The sequence below is a fragment of the Chaetodon trifascialis genome, chromosome 15, assembly GCF_039877785.1.
Source record: "Chaetodon trifascialis isolate fChaTrf1 chromosome 15, fChaTrf1.hap1, whole genome shotgun sequence".
Lineage (NCBI taxonomy): Eukaryota > Metazoa > Chordata > Actinopteri > Chaetodontiformes > Chaetodontidae > Chaetodon > Chaetodon trifascialis.
In genome coordinates, this window is record NC_092070.1 from 19,418,356 (window position 1) to 19,441,821 (window position 23,466).

General features: G+C 42.6%; 2 protein-coding genes across 3 annotated transcripts; one reads left to right on the forward strand and one right to left on the reverse strand.

Moving 5' to 3' along the window:
• Positions 1 to 4,160: 4,160 nt before the first annotated feature.
• kdm8 (lysine (K)-specific demethylase 8) lies at positions 4,161 to 11,296 on the forward strand. Of its 2 annotated transcripts, none has more exons than XM_070980524.1 (8): positions 4,161 to 4,272; positions 5,529 to 6,003; positions 7,009 to 7,181; positions 7,990 to 8,122; positions 8,240 to 8,290; positions 9,696 to 9,845; positions 9,935 to 10,027; positions 10,112 to 11,296. In XM_070980524.1, the coding sequence occupies exons 2-8, from the start codon at positions 5,548 to 5,550 to the stop codon at positions 10,274 to 10,276; spliced, it is 1,221 nt and encodes a 406-aa protein (XP_070836625.1). In that variant the 5' UTR covers positions 4,161 to 4,272; positions 5,529 to 5,547; the 3' UTR covers positions 10,277 to 11,296. The 2 variants fall into 2 exon arrangements, with proteins under 2 accessions (XP_070836625.1, XP_070836626.1); XM_070980525.1 differs by having other exon boundaries at positions 4,183 to 4,272; positions 5,532 to 6,003.
• A 971-nt stretch (positions 11,297 to 12,267) lies between these two features.
• On the reverse strand, positions 12,268 to 23,368 carry LOC139344116 (UNC93-like protein MFSD11). Its single transcript, XM_070982059.1, has 13 exons — positions 22,958 to 23,368; positions 22,324 to 22,379; positions 22,126 to 22,233; positions 21,960 to 22,039; positions 20,900 to 20,996; positions 19,485 to 19,543; positions 19,156 to 19,303; positions 15,632 to 15,681; positions 14,345 to 14,410; positions 14,137 to 14,262; positions 13,883 to 14,057; positions 13,651 to 13,786; positions 12,268 to 13,050 (listed from the first exon to the last, which is right to left on the reverse strand). Exons 1-13 carry the CDS (start codon positions 23,045 to 23,047, stop codon positions 12,898 to 12,900), a joined length of 1,344 nt encoding a protein of 447 aa, XP_070838160.1. The 5' UTR covers positions 23,048 to 23,368; the 3' UTR covers positions 12,268 to 12,897.
• Between the last annotated feature and the right edge of the window lie 98 nt (positions 23,369 to 23,466).

Genomic DNA, 23,466 nt, shown 5'->3' on the forward strand with positions numbered 1-23,466 from the left:
GGATTATTCAAGCAGGCAAGCACATTCAGTGTCATTATTACTGTTTCATTTGCCACTAAAAGGTGAAAAACATATATTTCCCGCTGCCAGGTATCGATTTATGTATCAGCATTGCCCAAAACTTGCAGAAATAATCAAATGTGACCGGTATCAAGTGGTGAGACAGCAAACTAACCTGGGGACCTTCTCCCTCTCTGTCTATCCTGAAACAGCTGTTTGAGCTCTAATTAAAGGGAAGTAGCAGGTGTCACCTGAGCCCCAACTGCAGGGGCACACCTGGTTGCATTAATTTGATCCAAAGTGGTTTTGACGGACTGCCTGCACTCTGGCGTCCCACATTAAGCCAGTGGAACTGAGCACCTGCTTGGAGCGAGCAGGCAAGAGCACTTCACTAACACCCCTCTGTGGAGGTACGCCAAGCTGACGAGTCCATGTCTCCGCAGTGACCCAGGGGACGGCTCGGTCATCCCTGCCCCTGACTTACCAGCAACATCTGTAAGCGAGCAGCCCTGCAACGCTGACCTGTAGTCACACCGAGCCGAGGGCCGGGTGCGCCTAAGATAATTGTCTGTGGAAACCTCCCAGAGGCTGTAAAGGCAGCTTGTTTCAGATCTCCTGATGATTTCACAGGACATTTAACTTTACACCTCTCATTTGTTATCTCCTCGGGGTATTTCCAAATACCCATTATCAGGTTTCTCAGGAATGTAGCAACCCTTAACCTCACTAGTTTTTATGTATGCATAAATTGCCTGGGGGATAAATGTGACACTGCACTCAGAGGTACTGACATGATATGTGTTTGTGTGCAAGCTTAAGCAAACACATGACCTTCAAAGCTGAGGAGGGACAGAAAAGGCCAGATTGTGGAATTGCAGATGCAATATTGTGTTGTCTCTCTGACACGTCAGTTGCCAAATTAAATTTTGATCACCCAAGAATTAAGCGCCAGCGGTTTGAATGGGTCCTTCCTCGGGTCATGCTGCACTCTCTGTTGCAACAGTTTCTTTGTGCCATGACAATACATTAATTTCATGAGTCAACAGGCTACGACTGGCAGATTGTGCCGAGCTAAACAGTGTTTAATTGGATTCCAATCCATGGCAACACCACCGGAGGCTTGTTTCCATCTTTTATTTCAGCAGCACCTGCGGCGTAATGGTGGTGATTACATCCCTCCTGTGGTGTCCCGGCAGTTCAGCCCTCGCAGGCCTCTGGGAATACGCTGCTGACAGTCACGCTCCATGCTGCCCTGCTGCCCCGTTCGGCTGCTGGCAAACCCTGACCTGCTGCTGCTGCTGCTGCTGAGGGTTTTTGTTACAGCACTGCTGAGACAAGCAGGTTGAAAGGGAATCATGATAATACAAACCAAATTGTTTTACTGCACAAGCTCAGGCACAGTCGCGATTCCAAACAACATGTCAAGAAAGACTGCTGTTTGTACAGGCGTACAGTTTAAATGGTTTACTTCAAAGTAAATTCAACCTTAATGGAACTCAATCGATTCACTTTTGATCGAAAACAAACCAAGCATGCAGCACTGAGATTGAAAGTTCATTTTTGACCTTGAAAACAGCAAAACACCATCAGCAGACACACAAAGATCCATTCAGTGGCTGCCAGAAACCACATTTACATGGCGTCAAGCTTAGGGTGGGAAACTCAAATGTTGTTAACAAAAGGATAATATCCAATCATGCAAGTCATGAAAGAAGGGGATCTGACAAATCGCATTTCATCGCCAATGGATATGTAGCCATATTTCTAGATACACAACATATTTGATGACCCATTCCCTACCGGTTGACAACAGCTGACATTAGGATTGACTTCCTAACATTGCATTGCAATAGTGTCACATGATACCGTAGGAAAGATGTAAATTACTTCTAAAATATCAACACACACCTTGGACACATTTATGATGACGTTAAGGGTCCAGGAGCAGTGTTTTGTTTCATTTCACTGACCTTTAAATAACTTAAAGTGCGTTAATTAGTGAACTTTAGGGGTGCTGGTAGGTGGGTTTTGTTAGCTAGTGACAGAGCCAGGCTAGCTGTTTCCCCCTGCTTTCAGTATTTAGGCAATGCTAAGCAAAGCTAACCATGTCCTGGCTCCAGCTTCATTTTGACCTCAATCTCATCTAACTCTCAGCAAAACAGCAAATAAACGAAAGTAACCCAAAACACAAATTTAATCTAAGCTGGTGAGAACAGATTGAAGCGTTTAGGAAAGTAATTAATTTCTCAGCTCTCCGAAATCCTTTGATTTACAAACAATGTAATTGGTGAAGATGCAAGATTAGACTTATTCATTCTCTTGTAAGAATCCTAAAATTATATGATTCAGTATCTTCAGAGCGACACCAGCTAACGAGGCCCTGGGAGGAACGGACGGAGCGATCGCCCTCCCCTTCCACATAGACCGGAGAAAGGTCACTGACCCCTGCCGATGGAGATTTGGGAGGACGGCCTGCGCATGAAGTCAGCGCTGTCAGGAAGTCAGGAATAACATTGCCGGGCCTCTGACCTTCAGTGTATCCCCACACCGTCTTACAACCACAGAGTCCGACACATCTGAATAATACATCGGCCTCTCCTGCTGGGACCACCCCCACCGCTAACACAAGCAGACGGACACAAACAAAGCATTCACTTCATGGTGTGAAGTTTGCCTCTGACAGCATCCCATACAATAATGAACACAGTGAGTTTGACCAGCTGAGGCCAGGTCCCTGTATCTTACACAGGGATTTTTGTTACCCAGTGGCTTTTCTGGCTGTAATGCAGGTTAGCATGGATATTTTTGGCCCCAATTTTTTTTGTAACTGATCGCTATTGATCTTTTATTTGATGTTATGCACAATTAGTTTCAAGCACTCTCAAAGTTTTGGCCGCTCTCCATCCGTTCCTTTATTCTTTGACATGAAATTTGTAATTGACTTTTTTTCCTTCTTTAATTCCAAAAACAAAAGCAAGATCTTAAAAGAGAAGAAAAACAGCACAGTGCAGTTTTGGCCTCTGCAGTAATTCCTCACCTCCATGCAAGTAAGTGAACAATAGATAGAGCCACGAGAATTCTGCTGTTTGCACAATGAGAGTGAACAGAAATGCATGAAACATTTTAAAATCCCCTGTGATTCTTGGAAAGGCAGGCTAGTCTCTCTTGTTTCCATCTGCTTTACATACAGGAACAGCTCCGCGGTTTGCACTGAGTTTATTTGAATTTCATAGAGTGTTTGACATTTGATAATAGTGTCGTGCGTTTATAGATTCTAGACTTCCCTGCTGAAGGTTTCCTATCATGTTTGTTCAGGCTTCACCCCCTAGCCCCCCCTCAAATATCTCTGTGTAACATCGAAAAGACAAACCCAATAACTGTTTTAGCATTGCATGAGTAGATACATATCAATCAGCCTTCTAGGAATATCTGTATTTACATAAAACATTCTGAATAGCAGGTGCGACGAAAAGAGGGGAAAAAAAAACAAATGTTTGTGTAACAATTGCACCGTAATTTATTATAATGGAAGAAATTGTTGCTTCAATACCACATAATGACTGGATGTTGTCTACCTGCTGAGAGTATCTAACATCTCTCTGTATGTAGCCTCAATCAGGCTGTGCTGCCAAAGGAGCACTGTTTTATTCTAATTGACTGAGCTTTATTACAGCTGGTTGATAATCTCAAAAAAAGGAAGAGCTCAGATGACAGAACAACATGTTTTTTATGCAGCTGCAAGGCTAAGAGGTTGTGGACACTGGGTGTATGCACAGTAGGAGAGTGGCAACATTTGACCAACAGGTGTGGTGTGTGTGCAGTGTCTATGGTGTGTGTACAGCCCAGTCACTTCACAATGTGCCATTCATTTCAGTGTTCATGTCAGTGGCTCCACAGAATATTGTGTCTGATAATGCATTTTACAGACTAGGGGATGTACAGATGTTACTACCCCCTACAGGAGCACAGAGTGAATGCAGATAAAAGATCAGAGTATAAATAAATTAAACGTTAAATTTCGAAGCGTTAAAATGGCTTAAATTATAATAATGGTGAATTTACGTATTTTTACATCATTTCGGGAAGTTTTTCTTTTCTGCTTGGACACCTTGAACGTAACATGGAACTCATGTTTTCTATTGTCTGCGTTTCCCCCCGGTGTGTTTTTGTCGTCCCACGCGCTGTGAGTAGAGCCGTTGAAGCGCCGGTACTGTTATAATGTCGTAATTCAAAGATAAAATTGGTTTAATGGTGTAAATGTCCTAATAACAGGTAAATACAACGTACTGAGTTCAGCTTTAGCTCGCAGTGTTTGATATTATATCGCTTTATTGGATTTGTTCGTGTGGGTAAATATTAGCTTACTTTACAACACAAATCAAGCCAAATATGACACTTGTTGCTTTATTTACCATATTTTTATACGTTTTTCATTAAACGTAGCAAAGAGAGTTCATATTTCTGAGCAGAGTGTTTCCCCTGAATGCACCAGTCAAAGTGCTTCTCGTGTTATCGAGCTGTGGTCATTGACGTCTCCGCGTGCTGTACCTGAATATAAACAGTAATTTAATTTCTTGTATTAGCTTAAGTATTCACAATCAAACTAAATATATTTCTAGCTAAACTTCACATGTAACTTGCATTTGCGGGTTTAAATATAGCTGTTATTAAAGTTATTATGACCCAGCGTCAAAGCTGACATCAGGTCCTTAAGTGCGTCTCTTATGGTTTTTTTTGTAAAATTATGGGTTAAGCATGAGCATAGAGTGGATACATGGTTGTATAAAAGTAGCATTAGAGTCCAATTTCCGAGGCTTTTAAGAAAACATCACTACCTTTCTCCCTGCCCTGAATTTGAAAAGGGATGAGGTGCACTCTCAGCGAAGGTTCATCTTCCTTAATGACTCCCGTAATAAAATTTGACACCGTAATTGCCCAACCATCCTGAACAATTGGACTTTCTGCTTGTTTTGTTGTTTTTGCAAAATATGCATGAAGTCAAGGGTAACGTAAATGTTTCCGGCTGAAGACACTGAGCAGAGCATCAGGCTGGTGGGAGTGCTGCTGGAGGGCACTGCAGCCTCCTGACACTGCTGATGACCTCAGGCCTGTGGCTTATTAAATGCAGCCACTCGGATCATTTCTGTGAAGTCTGCCTCAAAGTTCACGAGTCCGCGTTTCTGTGCTCAAATGGACCAGGTGCTCAAAGTTGGCTGCCTCGTAATTTTGGCATTGTCCACCTAAAGCATCCAAACATGGATGGAGTCACATGTCGGTGGTTTCAGAGTGTCATCAGTGTGCAGGTGTCAAGCACGTTTCTGGCTCGTGATGTCCTCACCTGCGTTTTGTGGTTGCCAGTTTGGAGATTAGGGGCTTACATCTGTTTCACTGCAGCCACAGGAAGTATATGAGTAGGCAAGAGCAAGATGAAATGACAACCTTTGCCTCCAAAAATCACAATGGACTGTGGAAGTCGTTCATCTCCACACATGTGCTATCCTAACTCACCCTCACTGTCTGTCCCTCAGCAGAAAGACCTCCTCATCAATGGCCACGCTGTGGTCAAAGATCTCTGCTGTTCTGCCAGTTAACGAGGAACAGTTCCCGCTGCACTTCAGTGACAAAGTGGAGTCAAGTGTGGTGGAAACGCTTAAACGCTGCAGGCAGCAGCTGTACAGCGACGCCGCCAGTTCCAGCCGAATGCTTGATGCTCAGATCATTTTGGACTTTTCGTGGGAGAAACTCAACACGGGGACCTGGCGCCACGTGGACAAAGAATGGAGACGTGTTTATTCGTATGGCTGCCTGTTCAAAGTGGCCGCTCTGTGTCGTGAAGATCCGTCAGCAGAAGAGGTCCAGCAGGCTGTAAGGATCTGCGACATGGGTTTACTCATGGGTGCAGCCATCTTGGATAACATACTGCAGGTTATTGTTGGGATTCTGCAGAGTGAAGTCAGGAAATCTGCTAAAGAGGAAGATGAAAGTGAACATGCTGAAGTCAAGGTCAGTGTCACTTTAGTTTATCATAAGCTGTTAGTTGCATCAGTGGGGAACAGTAATGTGATGCTTCGGTAAGATTTTAGTGTAATGCAACTTCTCTAACATGTTTCCTCTGAGGCTTGAAACAAATATCTGAAGCACTTTCTTTAGTCAAAGTTCCAAAAATAAAATTCCCATACTGCAGTTTTAGGGGAGCAGCTTTCTTTTCAAGATTCTTGATGGTTCAAGGTCCATCAGATGTCCGAGAAGATAAAACGCAGCAAACGCTGAAAGGTCAGATCGCTGTGTTTAGATGCCATCAAAGTTGAGATGAAAAGTTTAGCATGAGGTTAGCGGGATTTTTCTGAATTACATCCATTTTTTCTCTTTGCCTTTATAAAAAGCTCAAACTTAAAGAAAGCCTTCAATACGATCATAGCTAGTCTGTTTTCTCTGTCTTTTAATCTGCCAGTTATTTTCTTGGCTTATCAGTTACTTCAGTCTGACATTGCGCCCATTCTAACTGATTTCCTTGGCAGTGGTTTCGCTCACCAATCACCAGAGACCCATGTATCTGCCTGAATGTAGCACCATTAAAAGCTGATACCGATACAGAGCAATGCCAACACAATGGTTGGCAAAGAGCAGCCTCAATAGCAGCGTCAACACTTGTTATGACTCCTCCTTGGTTCTGGCGCAGAGCTTGACACCAGCATGACAGTGACTTAGTCCAGCCCATGGTGCTGATTGGCTAATCGTTAGTCCCTCGCTGCGCTCATTGGATCGTCTGAGAAACCGCTTTTTCGTTTGGGCAGAGTGGGCAGATTCAAAGGTCTGGACCGAGGTGACAAAACAGCCGCAGATAACTTTTCCTGCCATTCGATTTATTGATTGATTAGGTAATCATTTCGCCGCTGCTGTGGAGGAACGTCATCACTCTTTAGTCGCTTTATTTTTGCCTTCAAGCTCTTGATTTCAGAGCTGATCGAAAGACTTGACGGACTCTTGTTGTTCTGGCGTCATTAACAGAGAATAAAGATGGACTGCCCACGTGTTCCTGTGATCAAAGAAGAGCTGGCAGTTCCCAGGATGAAGTGTCCTTCACTGGAGAGCTTCAGCACAAACTACCTGCTCCCCCTCAAACCAGTGATTTTAGAAGGCATCATTGACCACTGGCCTGCCCTCAACCAACACCCCTGGAGGTTTGCTTTTTTTACCGCGTTCTTGCTCGTTTAAAGAGCGCTGTTGGCTCGCTATCATCCAACAGTATCCAGATGCATTCACCAAGTCAGCTGTTTTACCTATTGTCAACCCATTTGTCATTATTAGTATGTGAAACTCATTCAGTCTCTCTACCAGAGGTTTGATTACTTTAAATCATTGTGACTTAAAGTAAATTATAATGTGGAAATCTCTTCTGTCCATAAGCACTGGCTTCACGTGTTAGCATTAGCATGTGCAACAGTGGTCCTGCATAATGGTTAAACACGACAACCCTACTTATGTTCAGTCCAGCCGTGTAATCAGGCTGATTCACGCTTGTGACGCCAGCTGAGGGCACTTATCTAACTGAGAGGCCAGGAAACCTGCAGAATGCAACAGAAGATTCACATCACTTGAACACCAGGCAGCATGCATGTTAAGCCATCGCTGTTGGTTTCAGTCTTATGATGTGGGAACAGTATAAAGTGAGCTTAGGTTGGTTTACTCGTCACAGCATCCCCGATTCCTGACACCACAGTCTGATATAACTGCCTCTCTATTTAAGAATATCCTTCACTGTCCTCCCTCTCGCTGCCGACTGCTGACAGCTGACTATTCACTCTGACATCTGACACACGGCTCCTGGCATCTGACTCTCAGCGCTGATGGTGGAGGAGGACACTCAGAAGTGCACACTTGATGTATTTTTGTGCAGCACCTGAACTTCCAGATTCCTTTTCCTTATAAATGACGCTGAAGCATCACAGCAATGTTTAATAATTTGTTCATTGTCTCCCGCCTGCAAAGCATAGAATACTTGAGATCTGTCGCCGGTTGCCGGACCGTTCCTGTTGAGGTGGGATCCAGGTACACAGACGAGGAATGGTCACAAACGCTGCTCACGGTCAATGAATTCATTGATCGGTACATTTTGAATAAAGTAAGCGCATCCTCGTCAGGTCTCCTGCATTGTTAGCGTGAACAGATGAAACACCTCCATGTGGTTTCTAACACGGTGTTTTGACTTGGATTTGCTCTGCGGATCAAAACGACCCAGCGTGGAGGAAAAGCTCTGGGTTACCTCGCTCAGCACCAGCTTTTTGACCAGGTATGGTGCTGGAATATCCTTGGAAATTATGAAACTAATAATTCTGTCAGTTTGCTAATTTATTAATCAGCTTGAATTTTTCAGCACTGAAGAAGAAAATGATCCTTTTTTTGAGCAGCCTTCGTCCTCACTTCTTGCTTTGAGCAGTATTGGCTTTTTAGTCCTAATTTTACCGTACAAATCAATAGATTGTCTGGACTGAACTTTACAGAAAGGGCACCTTGTCAGGCTAAAAGTTGGGTATATGGGGCGGTTTGATAAATCGGAATGAGGCCAAACGAGGAGTAATCACTACATCCTCATCCTGCAGGAATCGCCTGTAACCAGCTGTTTATTTATATGTGCCGTGTCTACGAACAGATTTTACAATGTCGTGTTATAACCTGGAAAAAAACGATAAAATTTTCATTTAGATATTAACACATCTTAATTACTTAATTACATTTACTATGAATAATTATTTGATTTCTTATAATTTACAGGAATAACTGACTAAAGGAATGTTTTGTGCATAGAAGTGAGGCTGTGAAGTACGTATCTAATGACACATAAAAGCCAAATGCTGGAGTCTGGGCGCTCTCTTATTACACCTCTTATTATTATTTCAGCGACAGCAACGTCCGGCTTCATGTTACCTCACGTGAAAATAATCACGAGGAGTTCCAGTCAGTCAGGAACACAAATTTCAAATCTGGGAAAAAGAAAGCGCTGGTGTTGAGTATCAGCAGATCAGCTGATCTGAGTCAGTGCTGGAAGAGAAAACCCCGATTGCAGTTACAGTAAAAGATCTGAGGATGAACACATTATAAACAGGACAGCACTTAGCATATGTAAGTGTATGATTTAAGCCTGCAATGAATGAATAATTCAGAGTCTACAGCCAGGCTAGCTGTGCTCTCTGAGGCTCCTCAGGCACAGCAGGGATTTGAGCTAATTGCTAATATCATCTAACATGCTCACAGGGACAATGCTAACATGCTCATGCTTTGCAGATATGATGTTCACTGTCTGAGAGTGTTAGCATGCTAATATTAGCTAATTAGCATGGACCGCAAAGTGCAGCTAGGGCTGATGGGAATGCTGTTAAATTTTGATGATGAAAGGTTTCATGTTAAGTTGTTGGAATTGCTAACTTAAAACCAAAAACCAACCATATGGCAGCAGTAGATGGAAAGTCGGGATCACTGAAGTCAGTAAGCGTCATCCTCTGGGGACCATGAATATCTGCAGCAGATTTCAGGACAGTAAATCCAAAAGTTGTTGAAATTTTTCGGTCTGGACCAAAGAAGTAGACAGGCTGACAGACCAGCATTGAAGTCCCTGGAGCCATGCATATTTAGAGAAACAGCACAACATTATTTAGTCAGTGGAATGAGTCTTAAATGCCTCATCGATGTTGCTTTAGATACCAGAGCTGAAGGACGACATCCGCCTCCCTGATTATTGCTGCCTCGGCGAAGGAGACGAAGACAACATTACTGTGAACGCGTGGTTTGGGCCCGGAGGTACAGTGTCTCCACTTCACCAAGACCCTCAGCAGAACTTCCTGGCTCAGGTGACAATATCACTGATTTATGAATCCAGTTAGTGTCAGAGATCTGTCACGTGATCGCAGTTTGTTTACCACATGGGATTTCCCATCAGGTGGTGGGAAGCAAATACATCCGCCTATATTCCCCGGAGGACGCAGACAAGCTGTACCCTCATCAATCCCAGCTCCTTCACAATACCAGTCAGGTGGGATTGACAGTCCGCAGAGATAGCACATGTTGAGCCTGCAAATTTATGCAGCATTTCCAATTTCTGACTCCTTCCATGCAGGTGGAGGTGGAGAATCCAGACACGGAGCGATTCCCGCAGTTTGCCGAGGCTCCGTATCTCGAATGTGTGTTACAGCCAGGAGAAGTGCTGTTCATCCCTGTCCGACACTGGCATTACGTCCGATCCCTAGAGCTCAGCTTCTCTGTCAGCTTCTGGTGGTCATGACTGTAGATCCAGAATAAAAAAAAAAGTTTATTTTTGTGGAGTAAGATTTGGCTTGTTCTCTGCTGCTGTGGAGGGAAATCAATCCGGAGTTTTGAACTAATGCAAGGCTAATTCTCAGAAATCTTAGGACACCCACTGATCACACAAACCTTTGATCCATGAACAATGAACACACTGGCGAATGATTAGTTTAATTGTGCTGCTGATGATTGCGACGCCGCCTATTGTGTGCAAAGCTACCGGCAGGAAAAAAAGAACAAACAAATGAGCAGTTAAACTGTTTGTGCTCATTTCATCCTGCGTATAATTTAGGGAGGGTTGTTAGTCATCTAATTTGATAGGATATGTTTCTCTTTTCAAATTGGCTTATTTAATTGTGTTCTCAACCTTATTCCTACAAAAATCCTCAGATGTGTGATTTCCATAATTCATGGAAATGAGGCAAGTCTTCAAATTTAATAAGCGAGTGAGCCACAGGTACAAAAATGTGGTGCTAAACACGGGTTTCTGGTTTAACTGACAGTGAGGCAATCAAGCAGGTCACCGGTGAAAATTAATAAATGAAATGAATTAATCCCCTGGGCACAGACAGACTTTCAAATTAAAACTGTCTCATTGGTTAAGTACCCTGACAGTACAACTCTTGTTGAGCACCAAAAACACAACACCTGACTACAAAGACAGCAACACTTAATTTCGGATATCAGGCCTCTGACAAGCCCCAGCCGTGCATCCCGTAAGTCCGTGTCTATCAAGCTCTCCAATTAGGGGCGTGAATTATGTGAGGATGTGGCAAAATGGAGAAGATGAGCGCTGATGTACACATTTGATCTGCTCTTCAACCACATTCGCAGTCAGCTAAAGTAGTGCTCTGGGAAATCAAGGCTGCACAAGGCAGAAGGCTTCAGAGGAGAAGGTGAAGAGATGTTTGGGAACATTTTAGTAAACACAGCAGCTCGAGAAAATAGAATTAAATTTGCTGTTTTCCCCGGTTTTGAAGAGGTTTGAGTGTGAAGAAGGAAATTACAGGCTAAAAGATGAGAAAAGGGTTAAAACCAACTCGAGCAACTGGCTGAACTTGGAATCACTTTTCTTGAAGTGCTTGTAAAGGTGATAAATTTATGCTCATTAACACACATGAAATGATGAATAACTCATAGATGTACTTATCTCAGCATCCTTCATGGCGCCGAAGATAAAATGTGTAAAGATTCTACTTATTTATTCTGATTTTCAATTGAGAAACACTGCCAAATAACTAATGGCTGCTGCATTAGACATGCCGGTGTTCAGGTAATAGACTTATCCAAACGAAGTTACTTTCCTTACAAGGTTATCTCTCCAGACCGATAATATGAACCCTGCCAGAATTTAATTTAGTGAGTAAATGCCGTAGACTTCACTTAGCCCATCAGTGCTTTGTTGTTGTCAAGTAAGTGGCACAATTGACTTAAGATCACACAAAACTGCTTACTCTCATTATAATGTAATCAATACTCAATTACCAGTGAAGTAATGTGGGACCTCTGGGCCTATAACCCTTTCTCCTCCATCCAGACCCTCTCCCCCTGCTGTTCTTTTGATTAATGGCCTCATGGATTTTCAAATAAATCTGGCAAATCAGGATTAAATCCAGGAGATTTATCTTGTTTTGTGTTACAATAAAGTGACTCCTGGATGTGCATCGGATGCCTTGTGGTGGGTAAATCAAGTTAAAGTGAAACACAGACTAATCTAAATAAAAAGACAAAGAACACTTCCAGATTTTTCTCAGTAAAGTTATCCAGATAATTCAGTCAGCCTGCTTAAAGTAGGGCCCTTAACTGATTTACAGGTCCTAAGCAACATAATCACTACGCGTGACTTCAGTAAATATTCCTCTACATTATCTTTGGCTTGAACCTTTTACATCAGGTGTTTTCAGTTGCTTTGAGTCTTTCACATCTACACCATCTGAACTGCTTGTTTGTTCCAAAAATGCTAAATAAAAGTAAAATGCATAAAACTTTATTCATCAAAGATCCACAGAATTACAGAAAAACACTGACAACATGCAAAATGTACAAAAAAAGTTAAAAACAGTGATTGTCAGGCATTAATTAGTTAACAAGAACAATATTGCATTATTTTGTCTCATCTACTTTTATCAAGCTGCCAATCAATGACAAACTATGAACAGCTATAAAAGTTACAAGGTTACAGCTTTCAATCAAATATTTCCAACAATACGATGATAAACATTTGTCTTTATGAACAAACCTGAGCTGGAAGCAAACGCAGATAAGTACGAGATGAGGTGAGTGGTTATTTTTGAAATCCTACGGTAAGACCAACAGTGCGACGGTGCAGTGAGACAATCATTAAGGATGACACTGTGAGTGCCTGGTAATTACAACGGAAGGGACAGTTAAGGCTGGTTGATAACTAATCAAAAGTTCTCTGAAGGCACATCGGTGTCAGTCGCGGCAGCAGTCCTGAATGTGAATGTTGTCCAAATGTCTATGAACTCCAGTGCAATATACTAACACAAGAGTTTTAAATGAGATAAAAGAGGATTCTTCTGACACCCTCGTGTCCCACTCTGTCTAACAACACAATGCAGATGCAGAAGTGTCTTCTTTCTAATATTCCTGCAAATCTACAGAGAAGTTCTGCATCCTCTCCACCACGAAGAAGCAGAGCGTCCCGGTGAAGCCCAGGATGACCATCAGCAGGAGCTGCCACATCAGCAGGACGTAGCCGCTGTAGAAGAACGCCACGGCTGCAAAAACAGACTGACAAAAGGGGAATGGGTTTTATCCTGTTGTGTAATGAAGGAACTGTGGACAACAGCTGCAACCTGGACTGCAGAAGCAAGATTATACTCTCAATGCAACACTGCCAATCAGATCCAAATGGTGCGTTTACTGTCATAACCATTCAATAAACCCCTCCCCTGACGCTGTGTTGTAAGAGCAACACATACTGTACAAGTATGTTTTTCTATAGCTAGCATGAGAATGAGGGTCATTTTAACATGGTTTCATGACAAAAACTCTAAATATATAACAATTTCTCCCTTTTGGAGTCAGATTTTTTCTCAAAGGAAACAGAACAAATGACTGACAGCGTAGATGTGTTCGCTCCAACAGACCTAAAATGTAACTTAATGTCAGCTGAACTTAAAGAAAATACCAGAATTTCTTACGGTTTACTTCTTAGAGACCAATTTTGCAGCACAGAAAAGGGGAGATTAAGTGGTGGATGTGAGTCTGGTTCTTTCCCTTTTTAATGGGGCTTCAGGTGAATTTATTTCATGCTGGACAAGACAACATTTTAAGCCAGCTTTGCTCAGCCCTGCTAACAATGTCTGAGAATAGGCAACTCGGGATTACCTGGATGAATTTAAAGATGGCAAACGCAGGCGTGCTTTGTTCAGCATAAACACGGCCTAATATGCTGTAGAGCTGCGTGTTGAAACAGCTGTCCCCAAGTCCGAGCAAGAAGCTGCACAGCAGGGCGATGGATACGCTGAGAGAGAAAACACACTTCTCATTAAAATAAAACAGAATCGTGACCGGCCTTCCCCGTGTTTCTTATTCTTAAACCGCTAGAGAAATGAACTACCTTGGAGCGAGATACGGCTTCTTTTGGGTGTTGGTGTTAAAGACAACTGGGGCATCATCCGGGATGTTGAGGAAGATCAGATAGAAGGCAACGAAATGGACAACCATTCCCAGGAACACCACAGAGGTCCGTCTGAAGCGATTGTTCTTGCACAACAATCCAAACAAGCCTCCACCTGACGAGAACACACGTATGAATTCAATCCAGCGACATTAAATCACCTAAACGGCACTGACGGAGGGGAGCAAACTTACCCACAATTTCTCCAATGCCTACCACGATCCCAGAGATCCCAATCAGGCCTTTGGCGGCTTCTCCAAACTGTGCGGTTGCTCCAATGCACGTCCCGTAAACTCCGCTGTAGAAAGATAGCTCCAGGCCTGGAGAACAAGTAGTTCACGCTGTAGCTGCGAGCCTTCACTGGAGGCAAAGATACTTATTACATTAATGCATTCGACTTACCGCTGTACGCCATGCAGGGACTCAGGAGCAGTATAGTTTTTGCCTTCAGAAGTTGCAGGATCGTTTCTGAAGAGGAGGATACATAATGCACTCATCTGAATTGCTAATAAATACATTATATTCCATACACTTGTATACATCTGGCTCGAGCTCAGATATAAATGCAAAGGCCCCATTACCCCCTGACAACTAGAGTTCAATGCAGATAGAAGATGGGAAAATATTCTGTCTCAATAAGACAAAATGCCACATTTAAATGCAAGTGGAAAAAACCCCCAAGAGAGAATTTCACTCAGGCAGTTAGAGAAATTCAGATTTTAGAGGAAGAAATCTCACTAGGTTTGTTTATATATGCCCCGGTGCCCTTTCTTGACATAAATCAGTGTGCATTTTCGATGAACCTGATACCTTTAAGGCAGGTGTACACATGCACACAAGATACACACAAGACAAAGAGCAATCTGCTCATCCAAACAACTCCAGGCTGCACTGAAGGCAGGCGCAAGTGCAGCAGAGTTTCCTGTTGACAAACAGAGATATGATCTGAAATAAAAGTCTAGCACAGGCAGTTTTTGTGTACTATGTTGTAATGCTAGAAGAGTTTTATCCAGATGAAAGCTGAGGAAAAACAAAACTGCCTGCGACTGCCTGCTACCTTCAGACTGAGCAGAAAAGTGTGGACAACTAGAGGTTACCAGCAAATAATCTGTAACGAAAGGAAAATAATACACACTTCTATACGATCACTTACTACATACTGATCTTACACCATAGTACCACATACTAACTGTCATGGTGTATTGTTTGAGCTGCAGTATCATCAGCAGCATCACAATCAACATACTTTCCACCACCATCAAAATGTCTTTTTCCAGGATCTTACACATATTTTTTGTCATTGTCTGCCTTCTGTTTGCTTGAATTTTTCCCAGCAGAGAGCGGCTCCTCATTTTCCTCTGTGCATTGCATCATGGGAGAATAACGTACATCAACAGCACGCTCGAAAATCGATCATATTTAATGTGCATGCTGTCTGGGTTGTCACTATTCCAACATGAAGCACACTGGAAGTGATTAGAATGAGTATGTAATATGGACTGAGGACGCACTATTAGTCCTCTTACTGCACACGGTTAATTATGTGTCCATATATATACGGATGTATGGATGAATGCAGTCAATGCACGTGGATGAAAAGTGTACATGAGCAAATCCCAAGTGTCACTTAACTCTAACAGCTGATCCAGTATACACTATTGTGTGTTACTCCAAAAGCATCAGACTTACTGAATTCTGATTTGGCGTCCTGCATGGCGGCGTTTGCTCTGTGCTTATACCTAAACAGAGAAGAAATCAATTTTAACTTCTTCAAAGCTGAAGTTAATCAATAGAAATGCGTGAACGAACAATGACATAAGTTCCTGCAGGGGAAGAACAGGTGGAAGATTCCAAATCAAAGAGACATTCGCTGCACAAAGGATTCCTGAAAATCCCAACACACTGCAGGAAAACTGTTTTTCACAGTAAATGATGGCTCCCTATAGGATTCCTTGTTGTGCTGTTGGAATCATGCACGCACTCAAACTCAGCCAATACGCAAGGATCAAATACTTCCATCTTGGAGATATGAAAACAGTTTGCAAACACAATCTGCTTCAACAAGACAGAAACAGGCAAAGAGAAAAGCTACTTTCAGTCTCATCATTGTTTTTGTTAAAATGTCCTGCACATATCCTCGAACTTAATTTATAAAAATGTCCATTTCTGTCCAACAGCGTGCTGTTAAATGTCTAAAAGATGCTGAGCGTAAAAACCTTTGCTTAAGCAGGTTCTGAGAGTTGCATTTATAACTTTCGCACCTGTGATCTAAAAATCTCATATCAACTTAAACTTACAGCTGCTGCCTTGTGATTTCCTCTTATATACTGCCAGCATAAATGAGGGTGTGTCAGGAAGAGCCGTGGACCAAAAGAGAAAAGCAAACTTTTTATAGGATGAGATCATGGCGATGGTGGAGGAGACTGAAGCCAGAAAACATGAATTATTGGGACAAAGGGTTGACCAAGAAAGCCAAACACACAGCTCAGGTGTGTGTCGCTGCTGCAGTGATCGAGGTGAAAGACAGAACTGTGGCTGATATTAAGAAGGAACGGACTACAATTGATTCAATTCAAAGTTATACACAGGTTACATTATTCGAAGGTTAAGTTGCATAAAATCTTTCCCCAAACTTCCCCCTTGTGTGAAAGGTGTAAGAGATCAGATAGCACACTTGCACACCAGTTTCGGCTTTGCCCTGAGATTCAAGATTTCTGGTGTTCGATTTTCAGATGGTATTCTCATGTACTTAAAGTAAATCTGGATCCAGACCCTGAAACGGCTTTGCTTGGCATTTCTAACACTTTAGACAAGATGGGTTGGAATGTTAGCACAGTGGTGGCCGATGGTATGGTCATAGCAAAGAGATGTATTTTGAGAGTGTGGAAGTCTGACTCACCACCTAAGTTTGAAGCCTGGTTGAGGGAGCTGGTAGGAGTCCTCCACATTGAAAAACTGAGGTATGAGATATCTGGTAACTTACAGAAATTTCGTGGTGTGTGGAGACCTATCTTGGAATATTTGAAACTGTAGTCAACCCCCCTAAGAAGTATCTGTCTGGGCATAACTGATGTAACTGATGAAAGTGGACATTCAGCTGATGATATGTTACGCCTCTCTGTGTGTATTTTGTTCTTGCATGTTGCAATCTGTGTAAAAACCTTCCTTATTCATTATTTTTAGTTTCATATTTTTTTTATTTTTTATTATTATATGTGTATATGTTTGTTTGTTGTTAAGAAAACTGACAATAAAAACATTTTTTGAAAAAAGAAGGAACGGACTGACCTTAAACGACAAGGGAGAGACAAAAGAGCGAAAAGGACAACTTCAAAACACAAAGAGTCGCTGAGAAGCTGAGGCCGGGGCCTTCCTTTGTCTGACGCGCTTAACGGAAAAAAATCACTGCGATATGGAAAAATGTAAAACGAAAAACAATAATCAACTCCTAAAGTGATCACAGTGATCAAAGAAAACAACGATCAAAACAACGGTCAACAAAAATACGGCTCAACCTCTCTCTCTCTAACCACACAGGTGAGCAGGTGCCTATATTAACCTGTATTAACATGTCACCGCCCACATCCATGTGACCTATCACAATCATCGGAATTATTAAATAAACAATCAAAAATAACCAGAATAGCAAATACATAAACCATAACAAAATTATCTATTTACACTCAATCCATTCATGGCTCCTACAGACAAAAACAAATAAATAATTAAAGCTGCAGTAGGTAACTTGTATAAAAGTAATTGTCATATTTGTTAAAAATGTCCCTCTGCCCAGACAGCAGTACATGAAACATGTAATCTGTGAAAAAAAACAGCTCCATTGGTCCCACCTACTGCTCCTACTGCGATTTGTATGAACCCACCGTGCCCGACACAAAACAACCAATCAGAGCCAGAGGAGCGTCTGAGGGAGTGTCTGACATGTCAGTCATTACTCACACACGCTGCAAACCGCCCCCTCACTCCGCTCACGCTGCCGGCTGCCGCTCAGTCACATAGCTCTGTGAGCGGCGTCAGGAGGCTGGTGAAAGCTATGGCGTAGCAACAGCAACAACACCCCGCAGCGCGTACGGTGTGTTAGCGACTGCAATGTAGCGGCTGGGCAGAGTTAGCTTGTTTCCGATGCTAAGGCTAACATTACAGGTTGTCTCGGCAGCCGCGCAGATGGCGCAGGGAGGAGGGGCTTGGAGGCAGGGCATGAGTGCAGCGGAGAGGGAGGGGGAGTGACCCGAACTTGTGTCGGTTCAAATTTTCAGGCTAACTCTGCTCTCTTCTCCATCTTACCTACTGCAGCTTTAACCGAGGATTAAAAATGAACAAAAACACACACACAGATACAGACACAAAGGGGTGGGGTTGAATTTGCTTAAGAATTCAGTCTGGAAAGATTAATTGATGCAGTGCGTCCAAAAATAATGACTGTGGCTCTGCTAACCCCTCGCACCTTTAATTGATCATTCCTGTCCCATTGCTCATAAAGCTCATGCAAAGTTCAGCACAGGCTTGGACACACATGCGCCCAAACCGCAACACTGTGCTTAGTAATCATTTCCACGTCAAAGCAAGGTTTAATTAATAACCACTTCTAAGTGTTTTTCTGCTTAAGTCATACTTGAAAGTGATTGTGAGTTTCTTTGATAAATGAGGCCCCTTTTTCATATTTTCCATCTCATGTCAAGCTTTGTCCAGACTCAAGTCGTAAAACCTTGAATAATTGTGAAATTGAGGGCCATGCCTGGAGAGTTTGGGGTCTTTAGCTGCTGTCACTCTCCCAGACAAAGTCTCCGTCCCAGCTGGCCCAAATCTGCCTGATTGCACCCTACTTGTATAAAGTAAAATGATTAGGCTTGACTGTCAAAATTGCAGCGAGCTGGAGAAAAATGGCCGGTGTCATTTTTTGTGAAGGACAAGAGTGGTTTAAAACTCAGAACTGCGGCGTTAAGTCGTCTTGAAAATCCTCGCAAATTCAGCGTGGGTTATTACAAAAAGTCATTTCTTTGTTGGAAGCTTAACGTGTCGAACTGGATGAAAGGTAAATTAACAGTTTAGTTTTTTTGTCGTGTTCATTCTAAGATATTTGTACTGTACATGCAGCAGAAAGCACCGTCTGCTTTTTATTCCGTGCCCTCTGTATGCTCTCTCAGTGGTGGTTCAGACATTGGTGAAACATAATTATCTGAAGGATATTCACTTACATCACACGTGTCGAGAGCAGCGACTGCCCTTCCTCTTCAGAGAGCATCTCCTCTTCATGATGATGGCTGTTTCCCAACAACAGAAAGCTGAGTGTGCCGAGTATGGAGGCGACCAACAGGGACAGAAAAATGTTTTTCCTGCTGCTGTCTGAGAGAGGAAGATTAAAATAAACCGCTTAATTAAAATACACAAGATATATTAACAACATTAAGCTGGAGCATTTTCAGAATAACAAATAACTTCCATAATCCTCTCCATATTTTGCCTTCATCATCATGTTAGTTTTGCTATTATAGCCCTGACAGTATTTACACAAGTTAAACCTCACCTGAAATCTCTGCTTTTCCATTCCAGTCAAAGTAAATGTAAAGATTGCCAAACAACATGCTGTAAATGATAAGACAAAGGGGTGACTTTCACACAAACACACAATGCATTTCACGTGATAATCAATCGTAGTAGTGTAGAAAATTAACTACACTAACATAAGTTGTGAAAAAGGAAACACCAGCGCAGCCAGCGAGGAGGCAGCTGGGGAGGACCGGCGGGGTCCGCCATCTTTTCCCGTGTGAGGTTGTAAAAACTCAAACCAAGAGTCACATTCTGCTCCCCTCAGATGATCCATCGTTTGTCTTAATCAGAGCAGTCAGGTCTGCATACAGCAGGTTTCATGTGGGTTTAAAGCTTTGACCTTTAATCAAGCGCTCCCCTTAGGACGGTGAGTGTGCTAACACCGGCTGCGCGGGCCTGTCTGAAATGTCGTGTTTGACAGACAGAAGAAGCAAACAGGAAGGGCTGCTTTTTCGGTGGGTTTGGATCAACTCTCCAAACGCAATCTGCATTTCTGCCTCAGAGGATGCTCCTTTCAGTGTTTTTAAAAAGCTATTTATTTTCCTTTCATGGTGAACAGTGCAGCGCTATAAAATGCTACGGTCTATTTCTGTCTTTAATTACACATCACCTCAACTAAAAAATGTAGATGAGCAATTAGTTTATCCCAAAGCCTCAGTGAGGGATAACTGGGGTTATTCATAAAAGATAAACTGCATGCCGCGCGTGTCTGCAGGCTGCGAGGAACTGATTCATAAGTTTACTGTAGCGGGGATCGCCACTGCGGCGTCTGATTAGCATTGCCCTATTGTGAGTTTTTGGCACAGGTGACAGCCACAGTAATTATTATACTAAACCCATTTGCATGTTTTAACAAATACAAATTAGTTGTCCGAGCCAGTGTGCAAGACGAGTGGGCCGAATCTAAGAGATGAAAAGGCCAAAACTCTCCCCTGCAGAACTCCAGAGGCGTCGGTGTTTTTTGATTTTGGCGATTGACAATTTGTAGTTTCAGGTGAGTAAAGTAATATCCTGTCAGGCTAAAAATACAGACAGGACAGAATTTTGGATGACGCGGCGTAATTGTATCTTACATCGACTGGAATCATACACAAGGGAGGAAAAACCATGAAAAACACAGTGATGAATTGTGTTAAATAATACAATTCGGGGCTATTTTAAAAGCAACCTTGGTAGAAAGCAAATTAGAAAATAATATTTCATTCACTAAAGGCCATTTTTAAATAATTTCACAGAGAATCTCATAGAGTATGATATTAAAATGCAGCGTGGTTTAAATTAAACCTTTTGCAATTCTAAATGAAGTAATGCGTGGAGGTAAAGGTACTGGGGCTGCATCTATTACCGCTGAATTGACTGGAGTTTAACATAATTGTGTCAACAGCTGTGTACCTGCACTGTAAGAGAGCCCAGAACATCCCTGTGTTCCTGTTGATGGTGGAAGCCTCTGAGTTTTCCACCAGGAATTGACCTTGAGCTGTCCAGAGCACTGCAGGAAAGCAAGGGAGGTCATGTGAGGGGGGATTAAGCAGTCAGCTAATTGCCTGCAGGAAGTGAAAAATTATCTTTCTGTGTTTGTAAGTAATGCATCTAACCACACAGAAGCCCAGGACACGATAAAAATTCACCACACTGCAATGATGTGCATTAAAAACAGCCCAAAGGAGGGCTGCTTTCTCAGTATTTCACTAACATCTCTGCTCAAAGTGCTGCACACTATTTACAGACACTGCTTCTAACCTATTTAAGGTCTAATTTGGGATATACTGTTTATACGCATCAACACATCCCAGTCATGATAATCCCTGTATGCATGATTAAACACTATTTGGATTTGAGCGCAGGAACTGAGCCGAGGCTGCAGAAACCAACAGGAACTGAGGCGAAGTGTTTATGCGCCTCAGCATCTTGGGCTATTGTTTACACACTGTATCCTGCTCAAACGTTGATGTGTGCTGTTTTTGTTAATGGGATGTATTTCAGCATGTGCCAAACCTGCCTGTTCTTGATAATAAACCGACAGCAATAAACAGGAAGTTTGAGCTGAAATGATAAGCTGATTAACCAGTTAGTCAACTGATGGGAAGTTATTATTATCATTAATAACCATTTTGATAGCTGAGAAAATAACAGACAGGTGAAATCAGAATGAAAGTAACTGTTTGTACTGTAATCAAGATAAAACTCGACATGTCCTCTTAAATGACAGTAAATGCAACAAATATGAAAAAATGAATAAGAACAATTAATAATGGATCGCTCCTGACATTATAAGCAGGATCTAGGCCTGCATTACAAAGTAAGGGAGAGTAGCTGTCTTAAAGGACGGGAATTTGTCATCACTTCCCTCTGAGGCAGAGAATAATCACTGCCTTATCTATAATCTGCACGCTGGTGCAAACACAGGAAAACAATCTGTTGTGACAGTGAAAATCAGGGGAGACGAACTCACTGGCTGCTCCGATGCCGATCAGCACAGAGGTCAGGTAGAAGGCCCATGTCGAAGGCGCGATGAACACAGCGATGTACCCGCTAGACAGAGAGCATGCAGAACAATAACGAGCAACACGTCTCAGCTTCAGCAACATCCTGTTTTTAATCACCATGACAATGTTTACCTGTAAAGTAGGCCACTCAAAAACATAGCAATTTTTGGTCCAATTACTGCAACGGCTGTCGGTGCAAGCAAATTGGAGAAGGAGAAGACCCCGTAGATGATTCCAAGGCTGTAAGGGAAGCAGAGAGGATTATTATTCTGCTTTCACTCAAACATGCTCTCTTTTTTTAATGAACAGCCGTGCACCTGCAGGACCCACCTGTGGTACCCGCTGCCAGTGAAGGTGCCATTCTCCAGACTTTTCACCACAGTTTGCTGGAAACAGGATGGGGAAAAACTCTGTGAGGGTTAGACTAGACAAACTTGGTCATTGTTGGGTCCTGGGCTCATTCATCCGGTTTGATTACTTCACTGCCCACTGAAGAAAATTAGAAACACGAGCTTCGCCTGACATACAGCCGTGATTAGCCTGTTTCCAGCTGCGCATCAGACATCTGAGGCTGGATTTTACTTTTTAATATTCCATCTTTTAATAACAAAATACAAAGGTTTTATATCTCTATTAGTCATTCGTCTTTATGAATGTTATATATTATAAAACAAATGTAATATTTGTAAATCCATAAGAAATAGTGTGCTTTTGTGTGTCGCATACACTTCCAACTGCACACCCAGGTGTGTTGGAAGAGCAGCATGGGATTATTCTGACGTTTTTAATGAGTTTTACAAAGTTGAGGGTCAAGAAATCTGTTCCGATCCCTTTTACACAATAAAAAATCTCAGCGCGACGGTTTCTCCTCCAGGCTGTTGGGGAAAATCAGCTGTTAAAGACAACAGAGCAGACTCAAGTGAGTCACGGGGTGAGAATCACTCCGAAATAAAGCTGAACTCACTTCAACGTTGCCACAGGTGGTGAAGGCGGTGAAAATGAAGAGAAATCCCAAACCCAAAATCACAACGTTGAAAGTCCGTCTGTCTGCCATGGCGTTGGCTCGCAGTGCATTTCACATTCACTGCCGCTGAAGTACAGAGTATGGATCCATTAACAACTCGCATAGACCCATCTTAACAAAGTGGCGCCAGTAAAGTTGACTTTTCTAACTGTTTAGTAACACTTTAATGCGCCAGCAGCGCAGTGGACAGTTTGGACGCAGACGGCAGCTGTTATGAGGGCACTTCCTCTCCGTCATGCCAAGTACGCATGACAACTTGTGACTTTTATTAAAAGCAATTTTCTACTCTCTTCCTTTCTCTTCTTCGATCTCTCCGTTACGGTTGCCCCCCTCCTCTCCCACTGCTTCTGCCTCTGCTTCTTCTTCTTCTGCTTGCGCAATTTGCGGTCATTTACACTCATCCAGCTTTGCTGCCTTCCATAGGTAACCAGGAGGAATATTCTCCCATG

Bases quoted from the DNA above. Each gene is read 5' to 3' on its own strand.
- kdm8 (XM_070980524.1), top strand. From the start codon at position 5,548: ATGGCCACGCTGTGGTCAAAGATCTCTGCTGTTCTGCCAGTTAACGAG. The intron at 6,004-7,008 runs GTCAGTGTCACT...CGTCATTAACAG, and splicing joins GTGAACATGCTGAAGTCAAG to AGAATAAAGATGGACTGCCC. The intron at 10,028-10,111 runs GTGGGATTGACA...CCTTCCATGCAG, and splicing joins TCCTTCACAATACCAGTCAG to GTGGAGGTGGAGAATCCAGA.
- LOC139344116 (XM_070982059.1), bottom strand. From the start codon at position 23,047: ATGGCAGACAGACGGACTTTCAACGTTGTGATTTTGGGTTTGGGATTT. The intron at 20,997-21,959 runs GTGAGTTCGTCT...GCTTTCCTGCAG, and splicing joins GATCGGCATCGGAGCAGCCA to TGCTCTGGACAGCTCAAGGT. The intron at 14,263-14,344 runs GTAAGTCGAATG...CTTGTTCTCCAG, and splicing joins TCCCTGCATGGCGTACAGCG to GCCTGGAGCTATCTTTCTAC.